We start from the raw sequence: 25,279 nt of genomic DNA on the forward strand, positions 1-25,279 counted from the left end.
CTGCCAGCCCCGGGGTCTGGGGAGGCCCTCCCGGTCGACTCACATGATCCCACAGGAGCCCCTAATCCTGACTCGCTGCGCGTCTAGCGCGGGACTCGGAGCAGGATGCGCAGAGGAGGGAGCCAGCGGAGGAGGAGCCGAGGGATCCGCGTGGTGGTGGCGGCGCTTCTGCTGTTTTTCGCAACGGTGGCTCCTCTGGGAAAGCTACCTGTTGCGTCTGCTCAGGAGATCCGCGGGGATTCAGGTAAGGGATCAGGTGCTGATTTGAAAGCTGACTGTTTTCTTCCCTCTCTTTTAAAGTCCCGATTCCCACGCACCTTTTCCTAGGGAGCAGCAACAGGTCTCCTCTAGAGCTCAGCGTGGGACTTTTTAAAAAAAAGTTCTGAACAAGCTGCGATCCCGGTGCTAGGCCTACCCCCAACACGTCATGGAGGAAATCCCTTGAAATCGGCAGAAAAACAAAGGACCAGGGCGCTTTGGGGCTGCTGAGCTTGGAGTTGCAATGTAGGATGTTTGCATGCATCATGATCCATTCTATGCCATTATTGCAGCTAAGGGAAAGAAAGTGCATTGAGGAGATCTGCCAGGCGATTTGCAGGAAGTGGGGTGGCGTTCCTAGCTTGGAGGCTCCCAAACGAAATTGCTGGTGCAAAACGATGGGGTTTGGGAGGCACAGCGGTTGCAAAAGGAAACTTTCTCTGCGCCGCCGTGCAGGATGCAAAAAACAGCTGCTGCTAGTAGAGAAACAGCAAGCAGGTTTAAGACTTTTAAAGCGCATGGCTCTTCCTAAATAATATTGGGAAATGTAGTTTGCCCCTCACAAACAGCTACAATTCCCAGCACTTTTTAAAACAAACTAGTTCCCAGAATTTCGGGTGTGTGTGTAGCAATGTGCTTTAATTTTTTGGTGAACAGCTTCTCTTTCCAGCTGTACTAAAAGCTTCAGCTTTCTCTTGTAAGCTTGACTCATCTTAAACTAGCACTTTTTAAAGAGCCCGTTTCATCCTCCCTGTAGATTCTGTCCATATTTAAAGCTATCCAGTTCATCAAATACAGACTACTATGTATTACTGATTCTGCTTAAGAAGCTCTATACTGCACATCCAAGCTTGTTGAATCTAGGTAAAGGTAAAGGGATCCCTGACTATTAGGTCCAGTCGTGACCGACTCCGTGGGTTGCGATGCTCATCTCTGTTATTGGCCGAGGAAGCCGGCGTACAGCTTCCAGGTCATGTGGCCAGCATGAGAAAGCCGCTTCCGGTGAACCAGAGCAGCACACGGAAACACCGTTTACCTTCCCGCCGGAGTGGTCCCTTTTTATCTACTTGCACTGGCGTGCTTTCGAACTGCTAGGTTGGCAGGAGCTGGGACAGAGCAACGGGAGCTAATCCTGTCGCGGGGATTCAAACTGCTGACCTTCTGATCGGCAAGCCCTAGGTATAACCCACCCGCGTTGTTGGATCTACTTTGCAGTAAAAAAAAAACAGCAGCCCAACAGCTGCCAGTCAAAGCCAGTTGCAAAAAGACACACACAGCCCAGCTGCACTGTCAGTTAAAGGAGCATTGTGCAACTTAAGTAACAGCTTCCCCCCAAAGTCTCCTGAGAACTGTAGTTTATTCAGGGTTCTAAGAGTTGTTAGGAAATCTGTATTGCCAACGCTGAACTACAATTCCCAGTTACCTGTGATTGTCAAACCACTCATGTATAGATTTCGATTATAAATATATATACATACAAAACGCAGTAAAAGTGATGTGACCAATTCAAATGCAGGCAGAAATAGAAAAAATAAAATAAAACGCTGCCTTGTATTCTGAAAAGGTTTTCTTCCCCATTGTATCTTTGTCAAACATTTCCTGGGAATTTTAGCTTTGTGATGGGGGATAGGACTCTCGGCACCCTTAAAGTACAGTTCCTAGGATTCTTTGGGGAAAACTGGCTATTTAAAGTGATATATCATGGCTCTAAATGAATGGTGCAGATGAGGCCACAGTTAGAATTGTACAAGAGTGTAACCTCTGAGTGTGTTCTGAGCCTGAGAAACAGTTTTCTGTTCTGAGCTGAGCTCACTGTCCTTTCAGACCACACCCAGTTAGCTTTCTTCGTTTCAGCCTGCTTTGGGTGGGGAAAGCTATTTTGGATTACTGAACCTGTGAAATGAGCCCTTTAAGGAAGGGGAGGTGAATATATGGTTGGTGCTGTGAGCTCTGCCATGGACCGTTCACCCATGCAAGTTATCATTTGAGGTTGCATTCATTAAATGATAGGCATTCGGGGTGAACCACCTGGGGACAAACCACAGGAGCAAGACTACGAGTGTGCAAGCAAAACCTCCCAATACAGAATCTGAGCAGAAGGGGCATCCCCAGAAGGCTACCTGTTGTTGTGTTGTTGTTTAAAAAAAGCATTGGCTTATGTGTCTAAAACCAAATGCCAAGCTTGTACAGTGGATGCTCGGGTTGCGAACGTGATCTGTGCGGGAGACATGTTCTCAACCCACAGTGTTTGCAATCCGCATCTGCGCACTTGTGGGTCATGATTCGGCGCTTCTGCGCATGCGCAAAGCGCAATTTAGCACTTCTGCGCATGTGCACGTGCCGAAACCCAGAAGTAAACCGTTACTGGAGCGGCTGTAACCCAAGGTATGACTGTACTATTTCTTGGTTTTTAGTAGCTTTTGTAAGAAAGTGAAATGACTGCCTTGCTTTCTTAGCAGTTGGTTTTCAGCAGCAAGACAGCAAAAGTGTGCTGTGTGTCAAATTAAAACCACATAACCATTGTTTTCAGAAAATAAAACGCAGTGTATTGTCTCCCCGTCATCGGAATTCCCAGAAGGATTCTTTACGCAGCAGGAGCGAGAAGATGGAGGCATCATTATCTATTTCTTAATCATTCTTTATATGTTCCTGGCTGTGTCCATTGTGTGCGATTATTACTTCCTCCCTTCTCTAGAGATCATCAGTGACGGTAAGTTTTTTCCCCTTTTATTGTGGTGTTGTCATCTTAAAAAGGACATATATATTTTCTACAAAAATAAAAGGCACTAAATCAAACTGGAGGTTACTGTCTCTTTTGTAGGTAAGAAGTGAGCTGGAAAATTGCTAGGCCTTTTTTCCTACCATTTCATTTTTTTAAAAGGAGTAAGAGCCTGGGTGGACAAAAGGCTTATGGAAAAGGAAAAGAGGCGGGGAAGGGTTCAGCACTCCATATCCTATTAGTATAGGAATTTAGGAATATTGAATGCTACTTAGCAAGTAAAGCTATTTGTCTGTCTAGATTCTAGTGCAATATTACCAGCTCTGACTGGTAGCACCTCTCTGGGTTCAAAGGTGGAGATCCTTTGCAGCAGCTGATGTTTTTCATGCAGAAGGTCCCAGGTTCGATCCCTGACACCTGCAGTGAAAAAGTTTTATCACTGAGCTAAGATCCCTTCTTGACAGAATATGAATTCCCCACCCCAGGTGGGAATCAAACCCAGATCATATAGAAGACAGAGCTACCATGAAGAACATAGGAAAAGCCTGCTGGATCAGGCCAAAGGCAAATCTAGTCCAGCAGGTAGGGCCTTCTCAGTAGTGGCTCCCACCCCATGGAACGTCCTTCCATCAGATGTCAAGGAAAGAAACAACTATCTGACTTTTAGAAGACATATGAAGGCAGCCCTGTTTAGGGAAGTTTTTAATGCTTGATGATTTATTCTGTTTTTAATCTGTTGGGAGCCGCCCAGAGTGGCTGGGGAAACCCAGCCAGATGGGTGGGGTTAATAATAATAACAATAATCTTACTACTACTACAACTACTACTGTGGCCCATCATTATACTACGAGGCCTGTCTGCAATGCCTGTTCAAAATGCATTCCGCCTTCTATATTTCAGAATAGCCTATGTTCTGCAACATGAATCCACTACTGTAATGTTCTGAATTATGCACAGCCCCCATTCATAGATATATTTCTTGTTTCTCTCCTCTCTGTCCCTTGTCTCTGTAGCCCTTGGCCTCTCTCAGGATGTTGCAGGAGCAACTTTCATGGCAGCGGGTAGCTCTGCACCTGAATTGGTCACAGCCTTTCTTGGTAAAGTTAAGCCAGCTTTAAACAGCACACAATTCCCTCCCTTGTGGAAGCAGAAATTAATTCTGTCAAAATGATGCTTTGCTTCTAGGGGTATTTGTCACAAAGGGGGACATTGGAGTCAGCACTATTCTTGGTTCTGCAATCTACAACCTCCTTGGTATCTGTGCAGCTTGCGGACTGTTATCTGGCATGGTATGTCCTAGCTTTTATGACACTCTGAAGCTGTTTCCTCCTGGTCCAATGCCAAAGCTGGCTTAATTTGAGGTTACTTAAACTTAACAGGCTCGCAAAGCAGCATGTAATCAATTGGAAGAGTAAAAACCTTTGGTACGCAACCTCACTTACTCTGCTTCAGAAACTTTCAGAATGCTGAAAGTTTAAGGTATAGGTCCAAATGAGAAAGCTGTGCACTTAATGGGGATAAGATGGAACAAAAAAAAAGATGTTTGGGTCTCACTGATTTTCTTATGGGGTACTGAATTTTTAGGGCATTTCCAGATGAGCTACAGCTCCCAAAACTGGTACAGACATCTGAAAGTGGTCCACTTCTCTCTCAAAGCAGAGGTCTTGGTATGCTCGCCTGAAAGGTTAAAAGGTTCATCCAGGTCACTCAGAAACCTGAAATGTGCAAGTTTGCTGCCCTGATTACTAGAATATTTCTGAATCTCATGCCCCACATTTTTCCTGAGATACTTAACTCATAATAGAGGCCAGCATTTTGAAGGCAAGCAGCATGTGGGCTCAAGGGTGCCAATAAAATATTGGAGGGGGCACGTTAGCCCTGCCCTGCAAAATCGATCACACAAACGCGCCATTTGAGTGGCAGTGCCTGTCAACCAGTCACCTGGGGAGTTGGGGTGGCGAAGGGACCTCGACCTGTAGGAGTTGGCTCCTATGTGTGGGATAGAACGTGAAGGCTGTGCCTTCCAACTGTATCCTCTTGCACTTGGGCTGAAACAGTTGCAACAAGGTACATCTTACGCTTGCAGAACTTTCGTATGTCTCAATTCTATCTACAGGTTTCAAGACTGTCTTGCTGGCCCTTGTTCAGAGACTGTTTGGCCTATGCAATTAGCGCAGCAGCAGTTCTTGCAATGATAATAGACAACAAAGTGTACTGGTGAGTACCCACAAATGGGCAGGAGTCAGCCACACATCCAGTTTCAGTTCTCTTTTTTTTTAGTGGATTCCCTGTATCAGCAGGAGGAGGGGACCTTTGAGTTCCCTTTGAAAGATGTGATTCTCTGTTGCCTCAAAAAAAAAATCCATGTAGTTAGCCTATGTGAATTTTTTGTTAGTTGGAAAGCGGGCACAGGTGCCAATAACTGGCTATTAAATGCCTTGTGTGACGGAATAGCCTGGTGGGCAAAAGAACTCCAGGGTGCAGAGAGTTAAACCCCAACCTCCTGGATAAATGACGCATTCCATTCCTGAGGGGCGGGACTGCCAGGAGTTTAAAAGGAATGGGAGTCAGTTAATTTGGGGAAGAGGGTTGTGGGAGAGAGTGTGGGTAGGCGTAGGAGATCTTAAAGTGTTCTGAGGAGTTTAATTGAATTATATTATCTAGCCAGTTAATTGAAACTAAGAATATGATCTAAGAGCCTGTACACATGAAACCATTACGCGTTTAAAAGACCTCTAGTAATAAAGCTTTCTTAAAGGTTAGTGGATGTGCTTAGTTATTCCAGCTGGGTATCTAAACTCACAGAAGTTCGTTACACCTTGCAAGCCATTTAGACAGTGTAGTTTTGCTTCCGGAGGGTGTTAGCAACAGCGCGGCTATTTGGGTTGATCTGTTGATTAATTAGTTGGAGCAAGAGCCTAGGATGCAACTTTTAGAGAGATGGCTCTGGTACGGTAATATTAAAATGTTTTATTAAGGTTTTGTTCTAGTAAGCCATATGGGGTGGGCAGTCCTAGTTCACACACAATATATTTTATCTGTATGCACAAGGTTTGGGATTCCACTATTGGCATGGCAACCGTGTTTAATCACTACCGCCTTTAGTTTAACAAGTACAAGAAACAACACTGTAATTGGCCTCAAGTACTTCAATTTTCCTCCCGGCAGGAAATGATAAGAACCAGTGTTAAAGTATTGGTAGAAAGGCAGGCCTCGTTCCGTGAGATATGGGGACTTGTTCATGTGACAATGGTTGCATGCATCTCGAGCTGTAAGAGCTGGTTAATTCATGAAGCTTTAGGCTGCTTATTACAGTGACAATTTGAGTAAAATACACTATACAGAAACCCGATTATATTTCTTCATGTGAAATGTAGCTAGTTCTTAGTTTCTGGTAAATTGACCCTTAAAGAGAAATAATAGTTCTGGGGAAATGCTGAGGGCCCCTAGAAACATACAGTATATAGAGGAGCCACAATTGAGTGGCACAAGCGTTTGAGTGACACATGTTGTTTAGTCGTGTCCGACTCTTCGTGACCCCATGGACCAGAGCACGCCAGGCACTCCTGTCTTGCACTGCCTCCCGCAGTTTGGTCAAACTCATGTTCGTAGCTTCGAGAACACTGTCCAACCATCTCGTCCTCTGTCGTCCCTTTCTCCTAGTGCCCTCAATCTTTCCCAACATCAAGGTCTTTTCCAAGGATTCTTCTCTTGTCATGAGGTGGCCAAAGTATTGGAGCCTCAGCTTCACGATCTGTCCTTCCAGTGAGCCCTCGGGGCTGATTTCCTTCAGAATGGATAGGTTTGATCTTCTTGCAGTCCATGGGACTCTCAAGAGTCTCCTCCAGCACCATAATTCAAAAGCATCAATTCTTCGGCGATCAGCCTTCTTTATGGTCCAGCTCTCACTTCCATACATCACTACTGGGAAAACCATAGCTTTAACTATACGGACCTTTGTAGGCAAGGTGATGTCTCCGCTTTTAAAGATGCTGTCTAGTCATACTTTTGCACAAAAGTGGTTCTAGGTTTGACAGCTGGAATCTGCAGGGAAAGCTGGGGAAGTCCCCCTGTCTGAAGTCCCCTGCAGAGCTGCTGCCAGTCAAAGTAGACAATGCTGAACTAGATGGACCAACCATCTGACACATTAAAGAGCAGATTCTTATGTACTCTCTTGCTTTGCAAATCCAATCTTCCCCTCTTGGGGGAAAACACCACCGAAACTGTGGAATAAACATGCATACTCAAACATGAATTCTTTTTAATTAAGGTTGCTCTGTAACCAAACATGAAGCTTATCGAATACAAAAACACACTATGAAACTTGCAATTTTATTTATTTATTTATACTTACTTCGCCCTAGGTATGAATCTGCTTCTCTCCTCTTAATATATGGAGTCTACATTTTGGTGCTCTGCTTTGACATTAAAATCAATCAGTACATCATGAAGAAATTTAGTCGTTGCTGTACCTGCTTCACAGTGACTGCAGAAGAGACTGAACAGCAACCACTGATGGGCTGGAAGGAAGAGACAGGGCCTCTTATTCGGCGGCAGTCAAGAGCAGACAGCGGAATTTTCCATGATGAGTCAGATTACGCTCAACTTTCATCAAGTTTACATGGGCCTGATTCTATTTCTGAAGGTATCCCTGCAATCTTTGCCAACAGCTATTTTAGAAAGGCCTGGCGGTAGTGTAAATGGCCTTCAGAAATTCTAGTGAGAAAAATAAATCATTAGCCGCTCTGGTCACTCTCAAGTTTTCCTGAAAATACTGAAAGTAAGCCTTTGCCATGTGAATGTAACTTACAAGTCTGGCGGCTGAAATGCTTTAAATTATATAATGGCTCAGGTGCTTAAACAAGACTATCTTGAACAGGGCCATATTCCTCTGGCAATACACGTACACAGCAATCAATAATCCTGGGTTGCCTGCTAGGCTAGGCATGGGTGGATATCTAAATTTTGCTTCCTGTTATACTCAGTCTTGTTAGTTTTAATTAAACTTTAAGAGGCCTAAACCTGTACAGCATAAACCTAGTTGAGATTCCTGGATTGTAGGGGTTGGACTAGATGACCCTTAAGATCCCTTCCAACCCAAATTCTGTGATTCTGTACGTTGTCAGAAAATGGGGATTTGTGTAGTTATTTGTGGAATTTTACCATGTAATGATTCCGGGAGAAAGTTTTTTGGAGGACAGCGAATAATATGTAATGTAGGTCTATCCAAATGGCTAAATAAAACAGATGTTGGTATCAGGAAAACTATGGAGCTCTTAAAAGCTTAAGTTTATAAAGACCAAGATCTCATTTCTTAAATGGTTTGCCACCTTGACAGATTCTCAAAGCGTGTTCACCATGCCTGAAGCAGATCTGAAGAGAGTTCTGTGGGTGCTGTCCCTTCCAGTTATTGCTCTGCTCTATTTGACGACACCGGACTGCAGAAGAGTGTTTTGGAAGAACTGGTTCATGCTTACATTCTTCATGTCAGCAGTGTGGATTTCGGCATTTACATACGTTCTTGTATGGATGGTAACAATAGTGGGTATGTACAGTATTGAACCCAGCAGTACAAGCCCTCCCTTGCATAATAAGTCAATTTGGCAGCAGTGCCTTAAAAAAAGAATCCCAATTTTGGTGGTGCTTAAGATAAAAGTTGTCATGCATAGGATTTCAGACTGGACCTCTTTAACAGTTAATGCCTACATTAAGTCGATGTACAAGTATGAATTTACTAGAGTTAAACCACAGGCTTAGCCAGCTTTAATCAGCAGCGTTTTTGGAAATAAAAGCTAAGCCTAGCATTCTTATTATTGAAAACATAGATTTTAAGTCCATCTACCTAAAAAAATTCAAGGGTGCACAACCAACTAATGTAGCTAAGCTGCACAAAAAATGGAGTATTTCTGGCAGTTAACCTTAGGACACTATTCATCCTTCTAGCCCAGTACTGTCTCCTCTGGCAGCAGCTCTCAAAGAGCTTCCACATCATCTGCTACCCAGTCCTTTTAACTGAAGATATGCCAGGGATTGAATCTGAGAACTACTGGATGGAAAGCATGTGGGTCTTCCACTGAAACTAGTCAGCCCCCCCCCCCCCCCGAAGATCAGATTAACCGGCTTTAATATACCAAAATGGAGTCTTCCCAGGAATGAGCTGAAAAAACCCACCAGCAGCATTATACTAAACCTTTTCTATATTCTGTCTGCCACTGTGAACTTGATATAATGGGGGGGGGACCCATGAGAGTCATGTGTTGGGCAGTACACCTAGATTCATCCTCTAATTGTGCAGCAAAATTACAATGTTGTTATTCATTTTCAGACATTGGCAATGACGTTAAACTAGAGCCAACAATAACAGCTTAGAAATTTGGATTCCAAACTATTACAGTGCCCTTTCATCCATTTCAGGAACTAAAGGCTTGAAGTTACTTTCCCATCTGAACTTTCACAGCAATGCCATTTGGAAGTTTCTGAGTCAAGATTATCAGCAGACTTAATTTCCTCCCCTGCCCCCAGCCTGGAATTCATGTGTTTCTTTCAAGAGCAGATGATTAAGAAGGGTTAGTGGTTCATATGACTTCAAGAGCTCATGTGATAAAGATGCCAAAGGAAAAGAAGGGATTATACCAGTTGTAAAAACTCCAAGAGGCCTGCAATTAGAATAGTAAGCTGTTCCATATTTGAAGGGAAACTTGATGCAGGCATGTTGATTAGTAGCAATATTTTCAGAACTAGAAGTCGTAATGGTGACTTTTAAATGACAGAGTATACCACCAAACTGCAGTACTGTATGTTAAATCTGTTCATACTGATCTAGAAACTTGGTACCTGACCCCCCCCCCCCAATTCCATTCTTTGTCCATTAACAGAAAGCTAAAGTGTTCCTTCCTTTTGAATTTGCTTGCTACAGGGGAAACTTTGCACATTCCAGATACTGTAATGGGTCTTACATTACTAGCAGCAGGAACAAGCATACCAGATACAGTTGCAAGTGTACTGGTGGCTAGGAAAGGTGAGTGATTTTTCATAGCATTATGAAGCAATTTGCAGCAAGTGGAAAGGGGGGGTTTCCCCTTTGTTTATAATATGCCAATAGAATGCACCAACACTATACTGGCATGAAGAACTGGCAAACTTTTAGCACACAAAATGGGAATGAATTGTTACTTTTATAAGTAGTACCAGGGTGTCTAGGGTCAAAAGAGAACTACAGGGAGCTTGGATGGCTCCAGCAAAACAAATTCTTAGCAGCCAACCTGAAATAGTTCAGGCATCTTAAAGCTAGCAATTTTTGCAATCATGGTACTGTATACTAGATCAGGGGTCCCCAGACTTACCGGGCTTCGGGCCGGTGCCCGCCGCGCCGACCGCGCGGTGGGCCGGAGTGCAGGGGAGTGCGCGCGCAGCGGGCCGGAGGGCGGGGGAGTGCGCGCCCGTGCGCATGCGCACACGGTCGGGGAAAAAATCACCGAAAATCGCTTGTGCGCATGCGTATGGGCCTCCCCCGACCCGGAAGTGCATCGGAAATGACCTCTTCTGGGTCGGGAAAGGCCCATACGCATGCGCACAAAGGATTTTCGGCGATTTTTTGCCGATTTTGAAGATCGCCGCCGCGCCGCACGCCGTAAGAGCGGGCGGCGGCAGCGGGCGGCGGGGGTCGTCGCGGGCCGGATTGGGAGGCTAATTGAGCCGCATCCGGCCCGGGGGCCGTAGTTTGGGAACCCTGTACTAGATCAACGTTAAAATATGGTATAATGCAGCAAATAGCTTCCTTAAGATTGATACACGTAAATGTGTTTTATCTTGCAGGAAGAGGCGATATGGCGATGTCAAACATTGTAGGATCCAATGTATTTGATTTGTTGTGTTTGGGATTGCCGTGGTTTATAAGGACAGCCTTTGTAGACACATCAGCTCCTGCAGAAGTGAACAGCAGTGGTTTGACTTACACTGCCATTTCTCTTGTTTGTTCCATTGCTTTTATTTTTCTGGCTGTTCACTTGAATGGCTGGAAGCTAGACAAAAAATTGGGGGCAGTCTGTCTAGTGATGTACTTAGCATTTGTAATATTATCAATCCTATATGAACTTGGAGCCATAGGAAACAATCCTATCAGTACCTGTGGAGACTAGTTTGGCTAGGGATTTGTTTGTTTTTTACAATGTAATCGAGGATAAGAAATAAAGATACATAAAATATTGAAAGCACTAGTTTCTTCATTTAGTCAAATAAAAAACTCCAGCATTCCCTTTGAGCTCTAAAACTTATTTACAGAAATTCCACATCATGACATAAGAACCACTTAAAAGCTCAAGGCTATCAAGAATTAATGAGGGCATGTCATTTCAGAGAAAGGAGTAGCAGTGACTATAAATGCATGTAAAACAAACAGGGGAAAGGGGGTGTAAAAAAAGGAAAGACACATCCTTTACATTACAATTGTAACATAGGGAAATATGACACAAAACAAGTTCCACTATACAGTCTTTGTTAAACAGAGGAAATGGCTTGTTTTATTAAAAACAGTAGAACCATTCATTTAAACTGAATGACTAGAGACACTTAGCATGATTTTGGAGAGGTATTAAAACAGCCACAGCTCCCAGACTTCAAGAGAAGGTGTGGGTGTTCATACCACTAAACAAGTCAGGAAAGTTCTCTTTCAAAAACCAAAATGTAGTAAGAGTCAGTTAATGAACTCACAGTATATTAAACACTATACTGTTAAAGGCTGGTGGGTTTTAAAAGTTTTGTTTTTCCAACTTAAGCAAAGCATACAATGTTACTAAAAACAACTCACTAGGAGGAGACAAGGAGAGAAAAGCTAAACTTGACAAAAAGGAATGTTCCCCAACATTTAATTATAAATTATGCAATGCGATCCAAACGTACGTCAATTTCTCTGCCATTGATTTTTATGCCGTTCATTATCACACAGGCCTTTTCCGCCGATTCTGGTGAATCAAATCTGACAGTTCCACAGCCTTTTGATTTCCCATTCTCCATTTTTATTTCAGCAAACATTACATGACCTGGATAAACAAAGTTAAAAAATTCAATATAGTCTATGATGCACTGCTGGTGTTAGAAATCCCAATCGCCACAGGTAACTTTAAAAATTCTGAATTACAATGTAATAAAGGCCAGCTCATGTCACAGGTCTCCTATTGTAATGCTACCCATGCAAACAAGAGAAGCCATCTAGCAGCCTCCGTTTTGCCACACTGAGCTTATAAACTCGACACACCCTCAAATGCCACTACATTCCAATTGTCTGCCAACCTATCCTTCCTCCTCTACATTAGTTATATTTTCTTCCAACGGGTTTGGCAACGTCGGCTCTCTTTCCGAATTTCCTGTATTCCACACTTTTCCCCTCCTGTTCCCTCAATGAAAACTGAATTGGTAAAAAGGGGGCACATTTTTAAGAACTTCGTTGGTAACGAAAGGTTGAGAGATTGTTGATTCTCAGTATTTTAACATTTTGAATATCTAGATGAACCCAGGCAATTCGGGGCAACAGGCAGCTGATCTAAAATACTGGACAGGTTTTTAAATTGACCCTAAACTGCGCAATTCTACATTCAGACTCTGTTTATATAATTTATAGTGGCTATGGAAACCCAGTCAGATGGGTGGGGTATAAATAATATTGTTATAGTTATGATTATGGTTATGGTTATGAATCCCTTAAATAAAATTTAGTAACTCCAACACTTCTTACAGCATTTTCAGGTGGTCTAACAGTCACTACTTGTTATGGGACAGAACTAGTCTGTGGTTCCATTTTTTTAATTAAAAAAAAGTATAGAAAAGCCTCAATTTCTTAAGCCACAAATACAACAGAGAGCAGAAGGGGGGGAATCTTGCTTTTTGATGTTTTAAGGCATGGGAGGGAACACTCTGGCCCTCCAGATACTGAGGGATTTCAGTTCTCATCAGCTCCAGCCACCATAGCTAATGACCAGAGATGGTTGAAAGAGAACTTTCTTCATATCTGCAGGGCCACAGGTCCTCCACCCGTGTTTTAAAAGGAAGGCAAGAAAAATACTTTTGCTGGTGCATTAAGCCAACATGAAATGCTGAGAATAAGATTAAGTGCACATTTTAAAAACTATACATTTTTGAGAATTCAAAAGCACGATTTGTGGATTATGACAAATATGTAACATTGCAGGTGTGCAGTCAAAGAAGGTAATTATAGCTTAAGAGTTCTACCAGGAGCCACAAAAACTCCTTTCTCTTTGTACAGATTGTCCATTTCATGAGCAAAGCAAGGATGAGTTTTCACAGAAAGGTAATAAGGATGGAGATTACATTCACTTCATAATTCAATGAGACTTAGATGACTTGGACCTCAATTAAAAATCATTATTTGCTGTAAACACAAAAAACCAAATAAAAAAATAAAAATACTCTTACCACCCAGATCTATATAGGAATGTCAAGAACTAGCATTACTGCAACATTCTTGCATCCTTAGACTTAATATATTCCGGGAATTTCAAACTAAGGCAAATTCATATGCCTTGGTTTGTTGTGATTTAAATAAAGGAACTAAACAAATCACAAATTGTGAGTATCAACCAAGCAGGATCTGTTACTGTGGCTTGAGGCTTGTGAACTATGTACTTTAGGCAAACTGATTTCTCATCAAATCTGAACAAACCATGGTTTGGGGCATTGCTCCGAGGCTACTGTTTGGGACATCATCTAGGGATTCCCGGGAAAAGAGAAGAAATAAACCAATAATTGTTTGCCTCTGCACAGTGCTAGAAACTGAGATATGAAAGCTAGGAGCTAAATGGCACCTTAAATCTAAGTTAAGGGTGCCGCAATGGAATGTGTAGGCACGCTTCTTTATAACAATACAAGCTGAAAATGAACTGCAGCTAGAATCTTATACTGTATTCATCTGAATACTGCAAAAAAACAAAGCCATACTTCCCCTGCCCGCCCCCCTAATATTCTTATGAGTGTCCCTTCTCCTCAGAGAGTGGCTCAATGTAGGGAGGCAGCAAAAGGTCCTCCTTTCGTTCCAACACTGGCAGTTTTAATCTGAAATCCTAGGCGCAGTATTGCTCCCAGAGCTCAGAAACTGCTTGCATTAATGAAATTCCCTGTTGCAAAACACGCCTAGAACAATGGGAGTTTCGAACGCCGACTCTGCATCTGAAACACAAGTCATGGCTTAGAGTCTCAATTAGATGGCACACAGCAAGCTTTTGGAAATTCGTCCAAGTTGCCACATTCTGGGAACCTTTGGGGTTCCTCAATGAAGGTTGGTAATGAAGCTGAAGCTTCCGTGAAACGGCACCTTTTCCCCTGAAACATACACTGCTTTAAGGTACCGACTCCATTCATGCTGAGCAGCAGGTGATATCCAACAACTCTGGCACAGGTGGTAGCCTTGCCCTACCATCTTTGTTGTGGCTAATCATCTTTGCCTTAGAGGCAACAACATTTGTGCCTAATACTTACCACACTGGCTGAACTTTTCCTTAAGCTTCTGCCAGGTCAAGTCAAAAGGAAGCTGAAATGAAGATAAGCATATCGTAACGCAAGGAGAAAAAGCCAGAGAATAACGCTGCTAATTGGTTCAATTTATGTGCTTACATTTCTGACAAATATCTGGTTGCCCTTGGAGCCTACTCTGTCTCTCACACCACTGCCCATTGGGCCAGGCACAAATCCTCGATCCATATCAATATTTCTCTCCAGGCCAGTTCCCATGGTTGGCCCCATTCGATCAAAAGTGGAGTTCATCCGATCCATTCCCATGCCCATGCCCATTCCTCCGGTCATACTGTTCATACCACTTATTCCACTACCTGCAAACAGAGAGAGATTTAGGAATCCAATAGTAATGTTTATAGTACAATAGTAAACAAAAGTTTGATAACAGTTTCAAATTCATATATAAATAAGTTGGCTTGATGCAAGGGGAAATGCAGATGAGTTTCTATAAAGAAAGCCAAGTAGGTTTCTGGTGCAACCACTAGTTAACTTTGACATGCAATGGAATCCCATGAAAATATTCAAAGGAAATAGCACTTTAAGGATCAACAGCTGTTTTAACCAAATTCATTTGATCTTCATCTGAGGAAGCAAATGGACAATGATTTATTATGCTGGTAATAGCCAGCCAACTATAAAGACCAAACATTTATTTTTGTTTTTGAGCCACTGACCTACATTTTCCTAACTGAATTTAGTAATTGCAGATTTTAAATGGTGCATACAGTATTTGGGTTATGAAAGTAGATGTAAACCCCTACTAATGTTTGTCTGAAGGAATGTTGACGTGGCAGCTACATTATTCAGTTAGCCATTATTAATTTATGGTAGTATCAGCCCACGGGCATTCACTGCAATGCGCTCTATGTGGGGCTACCTTTGAAGGTGACCCAGAAACTACAATTAATCCAGAATGTGGCAGCTAGACTTGTGACTGCGAGTGGCCGTTGAAACCATATAGCACTGGTCCTGAAAGACCTACATTGGCTCCCAGTACATTTCCGAGCACAATTCAAAGTTTTGGTGCTGACCTTTAAAGCCCTAAACGGCCTCGGCCCAGTATACCCGAAGGAGTGTCTCCACCCACATCCTTCAGCCCAGACACTGGCTCCGAGGGCCTTCTGGCAGTTCCCTCACTGAGAGAAGTGAGGTTGCAGGGAACTAGGCAGAGGGAACAACTATCTGACTTTTAGAAGACATCTGAAGGCAACCTTGCTTAGGGAAGTTTTTAATGTTTGATATTTTATTATGGATGCCACGGTCACAAAGTTGAATTCTACCCTTCCCAGCTTTTAGGATGCCACTGCTACCCCGGAGGGTGGTTTGCACTGATATGCCCTAAGTAGCTCAGTGCATGCTAGTTCGCGAAAGTGACTGCTTCTCTGTGGGCTTATCAGGTCATGGTTGTCACCTATTTATTGTTTAAACAGGCACTGTGTGATTACCAGTCCCGTTAAGATCAGATGCTTTTTACATAAGCAAGCAGGATCCAGGTGAATTTTAAAATGCTAAGTTTTGGAGAAAACTAAAAATTATTGTGTGTGTTTGATAGACACTGACTACAGAGAAGGAACATAGCTCAATGGTAGCTTACATATTTTCATGCAAAAAGTCCCAGGTTCAATCCCGAACATGTGACTTGGTTTAAGAGCAGTCTCCTATGCTCCTGTTATAGAAATTCATTAATCCAAAATGTGATTTTTCACAAAGTAAGCATAATGGCTCTCACAAGCATGGAATTGTCAGTATATTATTCCCTTATTAAATGTGACCAGAGAAGAGAGCTAGACTTAAATTCCATCACATATACTGGATATATGTTCACACTTAGAATGCAGAGGTGTTAGTATTCTTAACATGCACCTTTCAGTTATTCTGTAGCCATGCATGACAACTCTATGAATCTCCCTTTTGCAGACAGATGTTAAACCACCTCATAAGTCAAAACAGCTACCTGAAATCCTGCGACTGGTGGCTGTTGCTACAGGTTTTCCTTAATATCAGATTCCAATACTTGCTATTATCTGCTGGGTTTTTTTTTTTTTGAAATTTGCTTGTCTGCTATGCATTTGGACACCTCTTAAGATGGTGTCCATCTTAGTATACAATTTTGAATCATTTTGTATCAAAACAGAAGAATGAACCTTTCAAAACTGCACTGATTCTTTGATTTCTTAGAATTCCTGGGCAACACCAGGCACAAGGCTGCTAGGGTTTATACAAATGATCCACTCTAGAAACTTAATCTTTAGAAAACACTAGACATCTTAATGAACTTCAGTTATAACTGCAGTCACATAAAACTGGAAGTTTTAAATCAATGGAGCAATTTTCTTACTACCGACAATAAGATTTTTCTGGATCCATCTAGACATAGCACTAACAAAAGACCCTTTCTATTATACGTTAGAATTTATATTTGGTTGAAGCAGATCAACCTACTCATTCCAGATCCTACTGGGCCCATATTAGAAGCTCCCATTCCTCCTGCAAAACCACCAACCATTGCACCACCTAAACAAGGACAGAAAAAAGTCACATTATACATCTCCGTTTTACTTAAAAGCTAGGGAATTCTACCAAACTACCTTTTCATAACAAAATAATTTATCATTCTACCAAACCACCTTTTCATAATGAAATAATTGATGGCAGTAATGCTCAATGGACATATTAATCTAAAAATACAAAAGTGAACAAGAGTAGCTACTAGACTGTGAAAAAAATATCTTCACTACAATGTTCTCATTGAATGTTTTTCAGAGAATTTAAATTTGTAAGGCCAGTAGAGCTACAATGCAGCAAGAAGTCTACAAGTATCTCTTAAAATTAAATGGTTATTTGAGAACTAACAGCTGCAAGCTATTAATTTGGATTCCTGCTTTAAGCTACTTCTATTCACTCTCAAAAAGTAGTATGTGAAAAGCACTTCACCCTGTCAGTCTCCAGAAAGAAGACAACAGTACCTTTTACGGACATCTATCTCAGGCAGAAGAAGGGAAAAGGGAGATTATGAGTTATGAAGCAACATAGTGTTCACTTGTGAAAATGATTTGCTTGCTACATGCTTGATACCCAATTCCATGAAAAATGCAAGTTTGCCAAGGGCCATACCCATCCTTCCAAATGAGTCTCCAAAGCCACGGTTCATTGCCATATCAGTTCGACCAAAGTCTCTATCAATATTTCCTCCCATTCCTCCACGGAACATTTCTGCAGGAAACACAGTAGACAGTATTTTCTTTTAGATTCCAGATACTGTATGTTTGCTTACAGACAAACCTTTAGGTACAAAGGATTCACTTTGAATGGTACCATAACCTGCTAAGTGGAAAGACGCTTATTCAAGATACTGATTTCAAACAAGTTCATTTAAAAAATAGGAACATGGGAAGCTGTGTTTGATGGACCATTGATCCATCTAACTTAGTATTGTCAACACTGAATGCAAGAGGTTCTCCATAGTTCAGGCAGTCTTTCCCAGTCAACATGCATTATAGCTTGACTGTACATGTTGGGTATACAGTCTAAGCAAGACTCATTTCCATTCCCCTATTATTACAAATGTAGGATTCAGAACTCTAAAAGAGTTGCTATAATTTTTTTGTAGTAGATCCCTCTCACAGGATCAGTGGAGGATGCCAATATTTTAAGCAACCTCAAATGTTCTCAAGGATCCCAGGAGCTACGGTAGTTTTGGAGGCAACAGCATGGCATCAAACACTGGCAACAATGAGAGACTTCCCACCACCTCCAAATTTCAGCTTCAAAAGAGAGATCTTCCTCAATACCAAAGCTGTGGAGAAGCTAAATTACCCCTCCTTGCCTGCTTGAATCCTGTTAAGAAGCAGCCTCCTCCAATTTTAAAAACTGCATGTGAAATGCAAAGTCCTGTTTTTAACATCACATCTACTTTGATTGTCTCTGTGCATAGGCACACAAATGTAGCAGATAAGCCCTTCAGGTTATTTTTAAATACAGTACACAACAAAAACAAACAAACACAAAACAAAATAAATCTATTTGTACATGGCCACCAGGGTCCCTTATAGAAAAACTGAGGATACTGGCATAAAGCTAGTAAGAGTAACAGAAAATACAGATAGAATATTTACATCAACATTATGAGAGATCATTGAATAACAATACCTCACTCCATTTCCAATTATAAGTTCTTGTCAAATTCACTGTTTTTTACTCATTATTCCAAATGTCTGTGCATAGTCTAATATGGGATGGAGGACTCTTTTAATAGTCTTCATTTGTGCAAAAAACACAACACTGAGAAAAGTGAGTTTGATTTGATTATCCCTTGGATAAATGAACTTTGTAGATTAAATTAAGTTTTTCACTATAAACCTTTATTTTTTAGGCTGGACTTTAGGTCAACTGTCTTCCACTGTTAAGAAATGGTCCTTTGGGCTGCAGCCAGCCTAAGTGTTACCAATTCCTTAGATTAATGTAAATACTTAATGTCATCAAAAATAGGTGACACAACTTTGGGATTTGATAATATTGTGTCCACTAATTATGATAATTTTCTTTATGACTTTGTCCCAGAATGAGGATATCAAGGGGCATTACTACCATAAATACACTTGGGCCTGCACGCTCCCCAGCAATTAAAACCTTCAGCTTTTATGCAACAGTTAACTTGAGCTTTTGATAGAAGCTCTGGTCAAGAACATGAAATACAGTATTTTATCATGTTAACAAATTCTTAATTTTTGTTTTAATTTGTATTAAGCTCAGAGGATTTAAATCACCTTTTAAAAAGGCAGTATGTTGCAATCAAGCAAGCAAAATGAAGCCTTTGGTTAAACTCAACAATTAGGCATCCCTGCTGCCGATTTGCTTGTAATACATTAACTCCAATGAAAATAAATTTGATAAACACATCCAGAAAAATATTCTCCAATTCAACCGCTTCCCACACTCTAGTTTTCAAATGGGGGTGGGAAAGCACACTGTGCTTCACAGCTGATAGTTGAAGTTTATGTTTTACGGAAGCCTTTTTAAAACTAAATGTCCATTTCCACATCATTGATCTTAAGCTCTTAAATCAAAGATTGTAGCTTTAAAATGATTAGGCTACAACTGCAAACACAGAGTAATTAATAAAGCTGGTCAATTTACCTCCCATACCTGTTGCCATGCCCCCCATGCCTGTTCCTATGCCACCAGTCATTCCACTGCCAATATTTCCTCGGAAATCATCCACACTGCCCATTCCTAGAAATAGATTTTTAATTTTTTAATTTTTACAATACTTCTAGATACACTGGAACAACTGTACATTTTAAGAGCAAATAGTCACCTACCTCCCATTCGGTTGACTCCGCCAAATCCTCCCATGTTTGCCATCCCTTTCATGCCACCAAATCCACCAACACCTGAACCGTAAGCAAAGAGCATTTTACTAAATTCATAAATTTTGTATAGCAACAAAGTAACTGGGGAGCGTGCCTACCTCCTCCCATTCTGTTCATTCCTCCAAAGCCTGGACCATCCACTCCCATTCCTTCAAATAAACAGATTTAAAGGTGAGCTATTAAGTATTTCTTTATCCCACTCTACCCTTCAAGCTAAACAGCTCCCAGCGAGGTTCGCAATAAAATCAGTGCAATATAGCAACAAAATATATCATAACCTAGTGAGGAATCAAAGCAGCAGTTAAAAATAGGATAATATGTAAGAACTTTTAAAAAAATAAGAACCAAACAAGAAAAGCTTGGTGCTGAACAGGCACTTTTAAAGGTGTAAGGAAAAAACAATTAACATTTAAGTATGAGTCACAATATATTTAAAGACTTCTATGGTACTCCAGGAAATGTCTCCCTCACTCCAAGGCAAGAAAACATTGAGAAGAGGAAAGCATACTGACCTCCAGGGGCCACACTTCCCATTCCACCGCCACCCATGCTCAGTTGGGTTGCACTTATGGGCTGCCCACCAGGTCCAAGTCCCATTCCAATTCCTCCAAGACCACCTTTGAAAGCAAAGATCACTCCATAAGGTTCTCAGTATTTCTAAACAGTTGAAGGCGGGGGCAATTCTACTAGGCTTCAAAATGGTACCTATATCTACAGGCAGCATTAAAAAAGAGTGAATACTCACGAGGTAGCTGTGGTGTTTTGCTGTCTGCTACATGGAAATCATCGTGAGGAATTGATTTGTCATCCTAACAACAGACAAAGACTTTTAGAACATTGTAGTGGTTTGTCTCGGCTACCATGGGCAAAATAAATGAACAACTCACCATTTTTACATGCATGGGTCTATCAAACAGAAATTGTCCATTGAACATAGCTGAACATAAAGTCAAGGAACCTTACATCCACCAATAATATGTTAAGCTACACAGGTGATCTTACAAACACACTCACACTCTAGACTGTCATCCAATAGCTTCATCTTAAGGTTCTTGTCAATTAAATTTGCATTTATATGCATGCATGTAAAATAGTGGTCCAAATTCATTACAGCAAGCACCATTTTAGAAGAATTCTGATTTGGAATGCCTCCAAGATTATGACCATTGTCTATGGCTTTGATAGATAATTTCTTTAAAATCTGCTATATAAATTAGACCAGACCACTTTTTAAATCTGTAAAATCAACTAAACAGTACAATCCTACTATATACAATTCATGTACTTTTCTGAATAGTTGTCTTATCTCCTACTGTACTAAAGTATTCAACTTGCACCCCACTTTTCAAATTACAGTGGGGACAGTGAGATGCAAGCAGAATCCTTAGCTCCTTTTTTTACAAGACTATCAGGTTTTTGGGGGGAGAGGAGATTATATAGCTAAAACCATAAGAGACTCAAGAAATCACAGAAGCAATTTCCATTGCCACGCTGCCCATGCCCAGATGCTGGAAATCGCTTCTGCGCATGTCCGAGCAGAAGCGATTTCCAGAGCCCCAGAAATGGCGAGTATATTCCCAAACTCTATATTTTAAGTGGAAAAGTGGGGGATCATCTTATACGCCCAGTCGTCTTGTATGCCAGAAAATACAGTACTAGCAGTAATACAGTTAGTATATCAAGGGGGAAATGTACATGATCAAATATACTACAAACAGAAAAGTTATCAATTGCTTTTTTGAAGGGCTCACCTATATTTACGCAAACATACAAGTAAAATGTAGACAGAAAACAATGCATTCCTATTTAACCCACACTTGACAACATACTCCTTTAATCAGGCCCAGTCACTCCCCAACTCGTCAGGATACATATTGCCTGAACAGCTTCAATTGCCTGCGCAAAAGTCACTGTCCCCATTCCTCGACTCTTTCCATCTTTGTCTTCTTTAATATCTGCACGTTTTACGGTCCCAGCAATGCTGAACACTTCCTTTAATTTCTTCCAGCCAACTTTGAAGTCAAGCTTAAAAAGAAAGTTTCCATGAAACAAACCAACACAATATTGCCTTACAAAACAGAATTTTTGTTTTAGCACAGGGGCAAACTCTACACATAGCTTAAGTATAGCCAAAAGAAAATTATTCTGTAGTGGTGACAGATACATAGAAGATTGCCAAAACTGAAATATTAGTTATCAGAGATGCAAATAAATCTTTGGTCACATCCATGTTCTTTCCTTTCATTTTTTCAACATGTTGATGAACAACTTACTTCTGATGAAAAGTAAAAAAGCTAAAAGCTATCAAAAGGAATGTAGTACACTAAGCACATAATTCAACAGTATCTAGTTGGGGAAGAGTAAACAAAAAACCATGTACTGATTTTAAAACTGGCTACTTTGAGAAAAAACTATTCATATGCATACTCAGCTCACAGAACAGGTTCATTAAAAAAGGGTTTCAAGAATTGCACAGCAGCATAAAATTTTAAGTTGGAGGTCCTAAAATAGCTTTCTTCAACCTGGTGGCCTCCAGATGTTTTGAATTACAACTTGATGAAGCTGATGCGAGCTATAGTCCAAAATACCTGGAGGGCACCAAGTTGGGGGAAATACAGTGGTACCTCGGTTTAAGTAAACAATTGGTTCCGGAAGTCTGTACTTAAACTGAAGCGTACTTTCCCATTGAAAGTAATGGAAAGTGGATTAATCCGTTCCAGACGGGTCCACGGAGTACTTAAACTGAAAGTACTCAAACCAAAGCGTACTTAAACCGAGGTATGACTGTACTTGTATTGCAGTCTAGATACATGAAACCACCTTCGGATGAGATGCAACAGTGTTTAAAGCCCTGTTAAAATGGGCGTGAATACTATCAGCTAAGGAAAATCACTTGTGCTGTGCTAAGTAAACTGGATGTTTTGCTGCAAAATGAAGCAATGCACAGCCAGTATGTATTTATACTTACATTGGCAACAAAAATGGTGGACCCAAGCCTGCCAGCCTGCAGATTGCTAATAATCTCGGGAGGAATGTTTGGATTATTAATAATAGAAGGTGGCAAATTCATCAAGCCAGGTGATATTTCTGGGCCGTGTCCTCCTGTGTAGGGTCCACTCCCACGCTGCAATGCCCTGCGAGCATGCTCTCCATCTGGATCCTACAACAAATTTAGTATTAGAATATACATCTGTTAATCCCAAATCACAGGGGAAAAATGGTAACAGTACTTTCTTTCTGAAATTTCACATTATCACAACAGAGCAGTTAGCATCCTTATCAGCGGCGGCAGAAGGAATAAGTACTTCATGTGCATGGAGACCTAGCTCCCTCACCTCTAGAGGTGGTCCTTTCAGATGAGGGTTGAGACAAGTGTGCACTGCCACTTCATATGCTGTTACCTAGCCTATGGACAAGTAGAAATCTGTCAGCCTAACATGTTCTTTCAAAAACCAAATTCAATTATCTTGGTGCTCTCTGTTAATATCAAACGTAGAAAACATAACTCTCTGACATCATGGTTCAGACTGGAACGCTCATACAGGCAAATGAAAATGCTATTCCTCCCTTATCGCTCCCACAGCAAGGCAATCTGAACATGATACAAATCAAAGCCACACAGCAAATTCCCCAGACTTAAAGGTAATTGTTCACCCAACTACAGATCTAATCTTGTAGGGGGAAAGGCATATTTTAAGACTCAAGAAAATCAGTAGTATGTAGATGCCCAACCTAAGCAACTCTATGTCAGTATAGCAGTCTTATCTGAAGTTTTAATTATACAAGTGCCTCAACAGTTCCCTAGACAACCATTTAAAAGCTACAGGTAATGGAAACAAGGAGTAGGAATTGAATGTATTTGTCATTCTGAGAGAAAATTGGCACTTTTGATATCATTGGTTGCTGGGAAATGAAGTAGGATTGTTGTTACTGTGTGGAAGTATCTGTGAGGGCATTTAATAACTCTATACAGTTTGTTCTGCTATTTTAAACTAATTCCAAAACTCTATTAATACTCTGCATCAAAGCTGCAAAAACTACAAGCATACCTCTTTTATGTTCAATGGTCTTCCATTTAGGTCATATTTATTCATAGTTTCCAGGGCCTTCTTGACAAATTCTTCATCTTTGAATTCAACAACACTGGATGAAACAAAATAATGATGTTTTGGTTTGTGTGATGAACTTTTTCAATTGTTATTAAAATAAATTTAAAAACTTGGGAAAAACAAAGGAAAAAACACAAAGGAACACTTACCCACAACCCTATAGCCATGTGAAGATTTGCCAACATGGAAGAAGGAAAAATAAAGTTGATTTAGTAAATGCAGTTGCAATGAAGTATTTTAACATTTCAGACAAACTGAACAAAGAATAGGCATTCTGAATGAAGAATGTAGTTTTGGAGTGGGAAGAGCAACAATAAACTAATTATTTCTCCTGCCACCTTGCATATACATTACAAAGTTTATTTATTTAACATTAGTTATACAGACACAGATGGTCAGTTTTTTAGACTTGTTTTTTTTAGCCAAACCAGAAAAAGAATGTGAAAATGATATACAAATTCCCATGATCAACTAAAGGAAAAAACTGAGCAGGATAACCAAAAGTGGATGATTATCTTAAAGTGCAATACTCAGGTTTTCCAGAAAAATGACTGCAATTACATTTACTTAACAACTGCTGGTATCTTCTCCATATTTCAGTTTTAAGGAGAAGCAGTTTGATTGCTTTTTTTCCCAGTGCTACTATTCAATAAAAATAAAGCAACCAGTTTAGGTCTATTTTTGTTTTATTTTTTTAAACATCCCCACGGGCCGAACAAAAAAAGCATTTAAATAAAATTTTCAAAGGGAAAAACCAGACACCCAACAGGTTTAATTGCTTACGTTCGAGTCAAACCTGCATTCTCTTGTTCCCACAGCAGGCTCAGACTTACTATAGTTTGAACATTTGACCTTTTTAAGAAGACAGACACAAAGCAGCTTTTAACATTCTTTGCACTGAACTGCCTCCCTCATTGCTGGCATCCACTGCCTAACAACCAACTCCTTCCATTCCATTTTTTATAAAAAACCTAGACAAGTTCAATAATCCAGAAGAAGTCCTTCAATCTTTTAGGCTCATCAAAACATATGTTTATACTCAAGCCTCAGATTAGAATGCTATGCTTAATTTATCATTTCAGTGATATTTTTCCAATGCTCAACTTAAAACACATCTGAACACACCAGAAATCCTAACAAGAGCTGTTGTTTTAAATGAATTAGGTAAATGCCATTTATTTAGACACATATTAAAGCGATTTCCCCTTGCATCCAACTACACCAGTTTATATGAAAGTTGACAAAGCTGTATCTGATACAGAAACCTCAGCCTGTAATAACATCAATGAAAAAAAAAT

The 25,279-nt window shown here is 40.8% G+C and overlaps 2 protein-coding genes across 2 annotated transcripts in view; one reads left to right on the forward strand and one right to left on the reverse strand.

The window, feature by feature from the left end:
- On the forward strand, window positions 1-11,187 carry SLC24A5 (solute carrier family 24 member 5). The gene is made up of 9 exons (XM_035131190.3): window positions 1-244; window positions 2,789-2,968; window positions 3,991-4,074; window positions 4,163-4,266; window positions 5,094-5,194; window positions 7,342-7,622; window positions 8,316-8,522; window positions 9,894-9,995; window positions 10,793-11,187. Exons 1-9 carry the CDS (start codon window positions 106-108, stop codon window positions 11,113-11,115), a joined length of 1,521 nt encoding a protein of 506 aa, XP_034987081.3. The 5' UTR covers window positions 1-105; the 3' UTR covers window positions 11,116-11,187.
- Window positions 11,180-25,279, reverse strand: part of MYEF2 (myelin expression factor 2) — a 20,207-nt gene continuing 6,107 nt past the window's right edge. The window contains exons 4-18 of the mRNA XM_088657338.1: window positions 24,131-24,138; window positions 23,922-24,015; window positions 22,841-23,032; window positions 21,744-21,897; window positions 20,760-20,809; window positions 20,618-20,681; window positions 20,385-20,489; window positions 19,971-20,021; window positions 19,822-19,893; window positions 19,637-19,732; window positions 17,615-17,713; window positions 16,943-17,014; window positions 14,600-14,814; window positions 14,465-14,516; window positions 11,180-12,015 (exon numbers count right to left, since the gene is read on the reverse strand). Coding sequence (XP_088513464.1) covers window positions 11,852-12,015; window positions 14,465-14,516; window positions 14,600-14,814; window positions 16,943-17,014; window positions 17,615-17,713; window positions 19,637-19,732; window positions 19,822-19,893; window positions 19,971-20,021; window positions 20,385-20,489; window positions 20,618-20,681; window positions 20,760-20,809; window positions 21,744-21,897; window positions 22,841-23,032; window positions 23,922-24,015; window positions 24,131-24,138 — 1,488 coding nt within the window. The 3' untranslated portion in view covers window positions 11,180-11,851. The remainder of the gene's footprint in view (window positions 12,016-14,464; window positions 14,517-14,599; window positions 14,815-16,942; window positions 17,015-17,614; window positions 17,714-19,636; window positions 19,733-19,821; window positions 19,894-19,970; window positions 20,022-20,384; window positions 20,490-20,617; window positions 20,682-20,759; window positions 20,810-21,743; window positions 21,898-22,840; window positions 23,033-23,921; window positions 24,016-24,130; window positions 24,139-25,279) is intronic.

Source organism: Zootoca vivipara, chromosome 13, assembly GCF_965207765.1.
Source record: "Zootoca vivipara chromosome 13, rZooViv2.hap1.1, whole genome shotgun sequence".
Classification (NCBI taxonomy): Eukaryota; Metazoa; Chordata; class Lepidosauria; order Squamata; family Lacertidae; genus Zootoca; species Zootoca vivipara.